The sequence below is a fragment of the Aphis gossypii genome, chromosome X (genome assembly GCF_020184175.1).
Source record: "Aphis gossypii isolate Hap1 chromosome X, ASM2018417v2, whole genome shotgun sequence".
NCBI classification, from domain to species: domain Eukaryota; kingdom Metazoa; phylum Arthropoda; class Insecta; order Hemiptera; family Aphididae; genus Aphis; species Aphis gossypii.
The window spans coordinates 1,199,868-1,209,588 of NC_065533.1; the positions used below are offsets into that span (position 1 = coordinate 1,199,868).

The window sequence follows — 9,721 nt, forward strand, 5'->3', positions numbered from 1 at the left end:
GTGATAATTCTATCATAATTCATAAATATATTTTAAATATGATAATCTATAAATATATAATATATATAATGTATATGTTTTTTCTACGTTGGCATCTAGCAGTTTATTATCGGGTTTGTCCAAATACGTACGCCCGCAGCTGCGTAAAGCCATAAAGCATCTATTAATAATCACAGATATAGATAATAAACTAGATTGCTAGGTTCCCTACATTAACCATATAAACGTTTGAAGCCACAAATCCGCCATTATTAGTACACAATAATTTCTCACTATAATAAATATATTATATTGATCTATGAATTCATGTTTAAAAAATTTTAAATTTGTAAACGTATTTTTCGTGAAGTCGTGAAGCTAAAAAGTTCATTTTATTATTTGACGTTAGTTAAATAATTTATAATTTAATGTCGTCTAATTAATTTGAAATGTAGATGATAATCAATTGAATAATTTCATACCTATTATGTTTATAATTTATGTATTAACTTATAAATTAAGTAAGTGTATTACAATACTATTTTATTACCAATTATATTATTATTTGTTAATAATACTAAGGTATGTAGGTATATTTAATTGAGCAATTTCTTAACTGCAGTTAGAGTAGGTGTATTTTGACAAATAAAAACAATGTTATATTGCATAAAAAAATAAATACTTTTACATGTTATAAAATAAGATTGTTTTATGAAGTTTTTGCCTCCTACTAACCATTTTCATTAAAGATGATTTTTATATTTTACTATAAGAATGTAATCGTATGTTCAAATATGTATGCCAAATTAGGTTTATTAATTTTATTTTATGTGGTCTTGCATGTATGTAAATATTTTGTACGCTTAGTACAACATTTACAAGTATATACAGGTCAAACAGGAGTTAGCATATTATGTACTATAACTATTTTCTATGAAAAAAGTATAAATAAATAATGAGTATTGAGAATAATAGGTTTATTGTATAAATAATATAATATTTAGGTAATAATATATTATATATTATATAATGTGTTAAACAACAACAGACTGGTTTTAACAAATAATTCATTTATTGTCTAAAATTTTAAATCATACATTTAAAGAATTAAATACTACATTAATATTATAATCAAAAAATATATTTAAAAAAATATACAATCATAATTTATTGTGACAAAAATGAATATAATGAATATCAATGAACAGACAAAAAAAAAATTACATTTCAAATATTTTAAACTTAAATTCAAATTTAGGTTTTCAGCATGCATTTGACCTACTCAAAATGGCGGATAATAACTTCACATCATATCACTAGTTAGCAATCTAGTTTATTATCTATATCTGTGTTAATAATAGAGTTTTCCGAGTATAGACGCAAACGTTAATAACGACCGATTGATTATAGTGATTATACTTCTATATCAGTAATAATAATATTATATTTTTAATTTTATCATTAGGTATATTTACAATCAGAAATCGCCAAATCGGAACAATGTATTAAAATAAACGATTAACAAATTATTACGATTAAAATTTAAAACCAGACGACGCTGCGAGCACGACGGTCGACAGCGACGATACGCATTTCACGCACCAAACGATTGTTTAAGTTTAATTATTTTCATAGTTTCATATTATTATTGTGACTTGTGATTTTTGAGTTTTTGACTGTTCCGAGCTGTCACTATTTCCGTACGATATCACATCCATATTAGTTCAAAAATATACGTTCCTTTCAACTTTGATTTGGCAAGACTATTAATTGGTAACTGCCAACTGGTAAGTAAAATATATACATTAATTTACAGATAATCTACCTACTTCATTTATCATTTATTATAGATATAGACAGGCAAATGTTATTAACGGTGATTAAAAATTAACTGCTTTTAATTGTATTTATCATAAAATAGATAGGTATATTTTAATGTACCTACCAGTGGCGTAACTGGTTGCATAGGTGTGCATTGCACAGGGGCCTGGGGCCTAAAAGGTCCAAAAGGGGACCTATGAATTTTGATACTTTGTTTAAAATATGTATATTAAAATTTTATATTTTGTTAATATTTTAAATTATTTTATAATAAATAATAAATTACAATAAAACCATAATATTTTATATTACGAAGAATTTTATCTATAAATATTATACTATTATTTGGCCATACTGTCATAGATATTACCTCGGATATTACAATATTATTCCCGTATAGAGTATAAAAATAAATCGCCCATGAAACGGGTAGAAATATTGCCATTAGAACATGTTTTTTCATTTACATCATAAATGTAATGTGTAATTGTTTAATTTTATTCGTATAACTATTTTTAGGGGCCACAAAATAATATTGCACATCGGCTAGAATTTTATAGTTACGCCACTGGTGTTTGGTACCTACCCATACGCCATTCATAGTAGGTATTCATAGGGGCGCCGAAATATAAAAATATATGTAGGGCAAATCATAATTGACAACCCACCCACCCACCTTACCTAAATACCTATTTGGTAAGTTAATTGTCTTAATTGCATTCAATAAGGCAGTTATAATATAGATATATCCTTAATACGTTCATAAAACTGTGTTATGCGTGTAACAAGCAAAAATCCATAATTTTGGTACCCACTTTAGAATCATACAAATAAATAATTACTAATAAGAAATATATAGTACTTACTGAAATTTACAGAGGTATAAAGGTATTTATAAAAAATGTGTGTATTTTTATGTTCCTCAATTTACAGGTTTGATTAGTACTACCTATTTATGCAAACATAGATATTATGTTTAGATTCAATATAAAATATGTATATAATTATAGTTCATTAGTAATACTAGTAATTAAATACAAATGTATAAACTCAAACTCATTGCTTACATTTTTAATATTAAATAATAATAACATATTGTCATAACAAATCAATTTTTAATTATTTAATATTATAAATTCATATTAATTGAATAGAAATAACAAATTATTATAATCAATGGTGGAATGTATTTACAAAAAGAAAAATTAAACATTTGTTCATAAAAAATATATAACTTAAACATACATTAACAAAGTACATTAATACACTAATGCTTTACATAAGCGGGAACTTTTTCCAGCTAGCGATAAAATTATATTGTCTACTACTGGATCTAAGTCTTTTTCACAACTGATTTTCATCAAGTTTTCTAACCTATCCTGTAGCATGGAAGTTCGAAGTTTAGTTTTTATCAGTTTTAATTTCGAGAATGAACGCTCTACACTACAACTAGAAATTGGAAGAATGACTGATAATTTTAATGCTACATACAAATTTGGAAAACAACTGGTTAAATTAGCTGTACAAAACATTTGAAAAATTTTTTTAGTACTTCCAATGTTTTTAATTGTTCTTTGATCATCCCAAGTTTCATTTAAATCATCATATGTATTTAGTTCAAGCATAGAAATGTCATCATTATTATCATTTTCATCTTCATCATCACTTGAATTATTATTACTAACATCATGCAAAAACTTTGGTAAATTTAAGTTATTCTCAAATTCATTGAAATTTTTACAAAACTGCATATATTCAGAAATCAAACAATCTCTATTAATTTTTGAATAGACCTCACATAACTCTATAAATGAATCTTTTGGTAGCATTGTTGGATCATTGTGCACTTCTTGTATTCTACGATATGAGAGCAATGCTATGTCTCTTAATGGTCCAATATTTGTGGTTTCAAACCGGTCACTCAATTCATTTAGAGTCATATCTATTACAGCATTGTAAGTTTCTACCTCAAACTTTTTAGTTGGACAAACAATAGGATCATCTTGCATTAGTTCACCTAAATAATTAATAAAATACAATTAGTTGTTTTATTCACTAAAAATAACTAATATATAATTTAACTTTGAAAATTTTTTTTAGTTAACTACATTGTAAAATTGAAATAAATAATATCATACCTGCTTTAATTGGAACACGCCTAGGTCTGATATTTTTTAATGGTAAAAAATCTGTGTCACTCTCATTGATAAAATTATCTGTTAATTTTATAATTTCCTCAAATGAATTATTTGCTCTCAATTTTCTAATCGAATTAATTGTTTTAGTTACGATACTTGTTGCCAATAAAATATCCATATCATGTGTTTGAATTGTCTTGTAACTACTTCTAATATGTCAAATAGCTTTTTGAATGTGAAAGCAGTTAATAAAATCTCCGTGATGTAAAATATTCTATAAGACCACTACAATTGGCACCAACAGTTGCATCAGTAACACCTTCAAGATTTTTTATTTCTTCCAATGTTTGTAAAACTGCATGATGGAACTTGAAAACTACATTCAAAGCTGCTGAATGGGAATTCCAACGTGTTGTACAGACTCGTTTAACAGCATGTTGTTGGGTGTATTTTAAGTCTGAGTGTTTTTTTTGAGCTTCTCTAAATGTTGCTGCTCTTTTTTTTGAACACCATAACAAGACATATAGACTTTCCAAATTTCCAAACAAGTCTCTTGAATTTGAGTCACAGGATACAGCTTGCTTGACTACCAAGGCTAGTCGGTGGGCATGACACCATACATACAAAGCTTGTGGACATTCTCTGTTTATATGTGCTTGTAAGCCTTTGTAATTTCCTCGCATGTTTGAAGCACCATCATAAGACTGCCCAACAAGGCAATCTTTCCAATTAAGTTTTTCTTTTTCCATAATAGCAACAAATAAGCTGTACAAGTCTTTTCCTGTTGTAATAGGTGATTCTTTAATAGCAATGACTCTTTCGTGAATTAACCCAAATTTATCATCAACATATCTAATAACAAATGATACTTGTTCGCGACGTGAAGCATCAAAAGTAGAATCAATAGATATACTAAACATATTGGATTGAACAACTGCTTGTTGAATTTGAGAGGAAATATCATGAGATATTGAATCTATTAACTGATTCTGTCTTTCCCAGGTAACAAAAGAAATTTGACCTTTTTTTTTAGTTTTATACTATTTAAATGGTCAGATAATGGAGCTGAACTTTTAGCTATTAAAATAACCAAGTCTTTGAAATTACCACCAGGCGAACTTACTGACCAGTTATCTCTATGACCTCGAAAAGCCAGATTGTGTCTTGCTAAGTATAAAACAATGTCTATAATTTCATTTATTACTTGTCGATTCATTGCGACTTCAATTTTACGCTGGTATTCCAAACTAGGCAAAATTGGAGTTGAAGTTTTTCGAAGTTTATACTTTAATGTGGCGTTTATGTGATCATTTGTAAGTTCATGATACTCTATTCCAGAAGACAAGTTTTTCCATGAGTCAAATCCATTTTTTGTCCATGATTTTTCTAAATTTTTGTGCAAATTTGTCCCAAATAAAAAACAATGCATGCAATATATTTTGTTTTTGCTTGGAGAATATGACAGCCAATCGCGGAGACATTTTGTTTTGTCAGGAAGAATCCGGTAATAGTATATTTCTTTAAAGCTTCTATTTTCTTTTGAACCATTTTTAGGAAAACTCTTTCCTGGAAGATCATTTGACAATGGTTGACAAGGACCTAGTTCTAATATTAAACTTCTAATTTCCGGTTTATATGTTTTAACTTGACAAAATGTGCTGGATCATTTCTGAACATGTCTACAGTCTCCATCTCAGTATCCACTTCGATATCGACAGTCTCCATGTTAGTATTGATAAAATTCATATCTATATAAATATATATATAAAAAAAACTATTATTACCAACCTTTATTTTATTAAATATTTGTAAATATTATATATTATAAACATTTTTACTTACCATTTTTATTAAAAGGATTACCACTATCTTGATCAATTTCTTTTACGATTTGACTAAATGTATTACCCACAACAGAGTCCAAAACTAAAAATGTGTATTTAAATGGGAATTAGAACAACATTTAAAACAGCATACTATAAACATTTTTACCTACCATTTTTATTAAAAGGATTACCACTATCTTGATCAATTTCTTTTACGATTTGACTAAATGTATTACCCACAACAGAGTCCAAAACTAAAAATGTGTATTTAAATGGGCATTAGAACAACATTTAAAACAGCATACTATAAACATTTTTACCTACCATTTTTATTAAAAGGATTACCACTATCTTGATCAATTTCTTTTACGATTTGACTAAATGTATTACCCACAACAGAGTCCAAAACTAAAAATGTGTATTTAAATGGGAATTAGAACAACATTTAAAACAGCATACTATAAACATTTTTACCTACCATTTTTATTAAAAGGATTACCACTATCTTGATCAATTTCTTTTACGATTTGACTAAATGTATTACCCACAACAGAGTCCAAAACTAAAAATGTGTATTTAAATGGGAATTAGAACAACATTTAAAACAGCATACTATAAACATTTTTACCTACCATTTTTATTAAAAGGATTACCACTATCTTGATCAATTTCTTTTACGATTTGACTAAATGTATTACCCACAACAGAGTCCAAAACTAAAAATGTGTATTTAAATGGGAATTAGAACAACATTTAAAACAGCATACTATAAACATTTTTACCCACCATTTTTATTAAAAGGATTACCACTATCTTGATCAATTTCTTTTACGATTTGACTAAATGTATTACCCACAACAGAGTCCAAAACTAAAAATGTGTATTTAAATGGGCATTAGAACAACATTTAAAACAGCATACTATAAACATTTTTACCTACCATTTTTATTAAAAGGATTACCACTATCTTGATCAATTTCGTTTACGATTTGACTAAATGTATTACCCACAACAGAGTCCAAAACTAAAAATGTGTATTTAAATAGGCATTAGAACAACTTTTAAAACAGCATATTATTATATTATTATTTTGATATTATCAAACATTTTTACCTACCGTTTTTATTTACTGAACTGGGAGTAAGAATCATGTCTTTTTTCTTAATTTGCTCATGAACACTAGAACCTGGATCATTTATGAACGCTAAAATACATTTATTAAAAGATACTAAAATAAGTACTAAATTGTTATAAATAAATTGGTTTTATTTTATACGTTGTAATATACATGACTAGATCACGGATTTTTATGCACTAAGAAGTAACGAAATATGCCATATTATAATATGCCTCGTAATATGCAGTAAAATTTATTCACAAATAATTAATTAGGTACTTAAATACTTAATGAAACAAAAATGTCTTAAACATTTTTTGAACTTAATGTATTTTTATAAATGTTGTCTTTATTTCAATTATTATAATGCCAACAAAATTCTGTTTAATATTCCTACTTGACAAAATATTATTTTATAATTTTTTTTTTTAAATTTTCTGTTAATTATGCAATAAATTTCGAATTTTGTAAACATTTGCAAAAATATGCAATAACTATTAAATATTTATCAAAGTTTAAGACTTAAGTAATTACCATTTGGAGTTGGATAAGGATAACGAATTATATCGGTATCCATACATATTTTCTTCGGTTTCGGTGTATTAAAAAAGGAAGTAATGCTTCGAGAATTAATTTTCGTTTTACGTTGCTTACAATTGTCCAGGTGTCTTTTCCAATTTGTAATATTCAGGTTTTCTCGTTTTTTACCGCATACACACATCAATTTTTCAGATTCCGACATAATAAATTTGTAATTAATAACACGTGAGAATTTTAAAAATAAATAATTACGTATAATGTAGAATCAACACTATAATAATTAAATGATGCACAGTTTACACAAGAGCTAAATAAATAAAAAATGCCAAATGGTAACACAGCACACGACTGACGGACTGAATGAAGAATTATGTGAAAATTAATATTTAATAATGTTTTCATCGATAAAATAATAATTATATATAATAATATATACTTTTATTATTTTATAATAAAACCATAAAATCTAAAAATATTTTTGATATTATACTGGCATACTACCACTTTACGGGTATTCCATGTGATTACGATATTCCGCGATAATTTTAGATTTTTCGTTACAATTATTGTACCAACCATCATTACATGTGTTGACGTATTTCCTGTTATTTATTCGATATTTTAATGAAAAATACCCAGTATTCACTAACTACAAACTGTATAGTGTATAATATGACATTCAACAGTTAACGCAGTACAAAATAATACAAATATACAATTCAACGGCCCGAGTTACGAATAAATGAATAATGTAAATCATAACATTTAAGTTGTTAAAATAGCTATATTATCGTTATACGTCCTGTAATATTCTAAACTATTAACTATTCTTATAATATTGTATTAGTTACCCAACTACAATAGGTATTATATTATAGTGTATTACGTATAATAATTATTATACTTTACATAGGTACCTAATATATTTCTTATATATCTTTCTTACAGTGAATATCTATCAATTCTATCAGGCATCAATTACTGCCCACTCGGCACCCACCCACCCACCCATTTCAATATGTAGGGCAGTCGCCCTACATCAATATAGGTCTCGGCGCCCCTGGGTATTCATACAAATGTATTATACCTAAGTGTTTAAAATAGTTGTGTATAGAATTATGAATGATATTTAAATATTTTCTGAAATTAAAATATTTAAATCAACAATAATATATACCTACATAAGTTAATAACCTACCTACTTATTTAAACATGTTATGCAGTCTGTATTTATTAATATATAGCAGTATAGCTTAAGTAAAACATCAAACCTACCTAAAATTGTATTTAAATAAAATAATTAAGCAGTATACCTATCAATTATATAAAATTTGTTTTACCTATCAACTCTGACCAGTATAGTATTCCATATTCAGATAAAATGTCATATCGAAAATAATCAAATCTAAGTAGTCGATCAAAACGAAGAAGAGTAGAAGATGAGTTACGGAATATTAATATCTCTTTTAATATCAGTGAAGATGTCATGGTGGTTAATTATGATATTCCTTCTTTAATTGTACCTAATAAAAGTGGACCACAATCTAAAAGTATAGTTGAAATTGATCTGCCAACAAATCCAAATGAAAATAATACTTTTATAAATTTAAATTTAAACCAAAATCGAATTCAAAATACTACTGAACTAACTGAAGATCCAATTTATGACTCGGCTGATGATGAAATTAAGTATTTATCATCTGAAACCGATGAAGATGATGATATACATTTATTAAACAATGACAATGACATATCTTCTATTATATCATTAATTACACAATGGGTCATTACATATAATATTCCTCAAAATGCTTTAAGCAAATTATTATTAATATTTAGACAACATAGTTGCTTTGAAACTATTCCTAAAGATGCTAGAACTATAATGCTCTCCAATAATGCAAAACCTAATCTGCGTGTGGTAGAACCAAGTAAATATCACAATTTTGGTATTGCCAATGGTATTAAAAAAAATATATCAGAATGTTCAAAAGATAATTTAAATATTCAAATAGTTGTGGGAATCGATGGATTGTCACTATTTAAAAGTAATTCTGAACAGTTTTGGCCAATACTAGCTTACATATATCCTAACAATGAGAGTGTATTTCCAATTGGAATATATTGTGGAAAAGAAAAACCAAAGGATAGCAATGATTTTATTAAAGATTTTATTGATGAATCTAAAGTTTTAATTGAACAAGGTCTTTAGATTGATAGTAAAAAGTACAATTTTTCCATTCGAACTATGTGTTGCGATGTGCCTGCAAAATCATATATTTTAAAGATAAAAGGACATT

At 26.7% G+C, this 9,721-nt stretch overlaps 2 protein-coding genes across 22 annotated transcripts; both read right to left on the minus strand.

Moving 5' to 3' along the window:
* Positions 1 to 2,895: 2,895 nt before the first annotated feature.
* LOC126552725 (uncharacterized) lies at positions 2,896 to 8,401 on the minus strand. 21 transcript variants are annotated; one of them, XM_050207521.1, is made up of 11 exons: positions 7,416 to 8,401; positions 6,882 to 6,950; positions 6,705 to 6,788; positions 6,551 to 6,634; positions 6,397 to 6,480; positions 6,243 to 6,326; positions 6,089 to 6,172; positions 5,935 to 6,018; positions 5,781 to 5,864; positions 3,939 to 5,686; positions 2,896 to 3,817 (listed from the first exon to the last, which is right to left on the minus strand). In XM_050207521.1, exons 1-10 carry the CDS (start codon positions 7,621 to 7,623, stop codon positions 5,550 to 5,552), a joined length of 1,002 nt encoding a protein of 333 aa, XP_050063478.1. In that variant the 5' UTR covers positions 7,624 to 8,401; the 3' UTR covers positions 2,896 to 3,817; positions 3,939 to 5,549. The 21 variants fall into 21 exon arrangements, with proteins under 21 accessions (XP_050063478.1, XP_050063477.1, XP_050063487.1 ...); XM_050207520.1 differs by having other exon boundaries at positions 6,882 to 6,968; XM_050207530.1 differs by lacking the exon at positions 6,705 to 6,788.
* On the minus strand, positions 4,184 to 4,858 carry LOC126551756 (zinc finger MYM-type protein 1-like). Its single transcript, XM_050205846.1, has one exon. The coding sequence runs from the start codon at positions 4,856 to 4,858 to the stop codon at positions 4,184 to 4,186; it is 675 nt and encodes a 224-aa protein (XP_050061803.1).
* Positions 8,402 to 9,721: the final 1,320 nt, after the last annotated feature.

Excerpts from the sequence above, each read along its gene's own strand:
- LOC126552725 (XM_050207520.1), bottom strand. The coding sequence starts at position 7,623 with ATGTCGGAATCTGAAAAATTGATGTGTGTATGCGGTAAAAAACGAGAA. Across the intron at positions 6,481-6,550 it reads TAATCCTTTTAATAAAAATG|TTTTGGACTCTGTTGTGGGT; the intron begins GTGGGTAAAAAT and ends ACACATTTTTAG. Across the intron at positions 5,865-5,934 it reads TAATCCTTTTAATAAAAATG|TTTTGGACTCTGTTGTGGGT; the intron begins GTAGGTAAAAAT and ends ACACATTTTTAG.
- LOC126551756 (XM_050205846.1), bottom strand. The coding sequence starts at position 4,858 with ATGTTTAGTATATCTATTGATTCTACTTTTGATGCTTCACGTCGCGAA.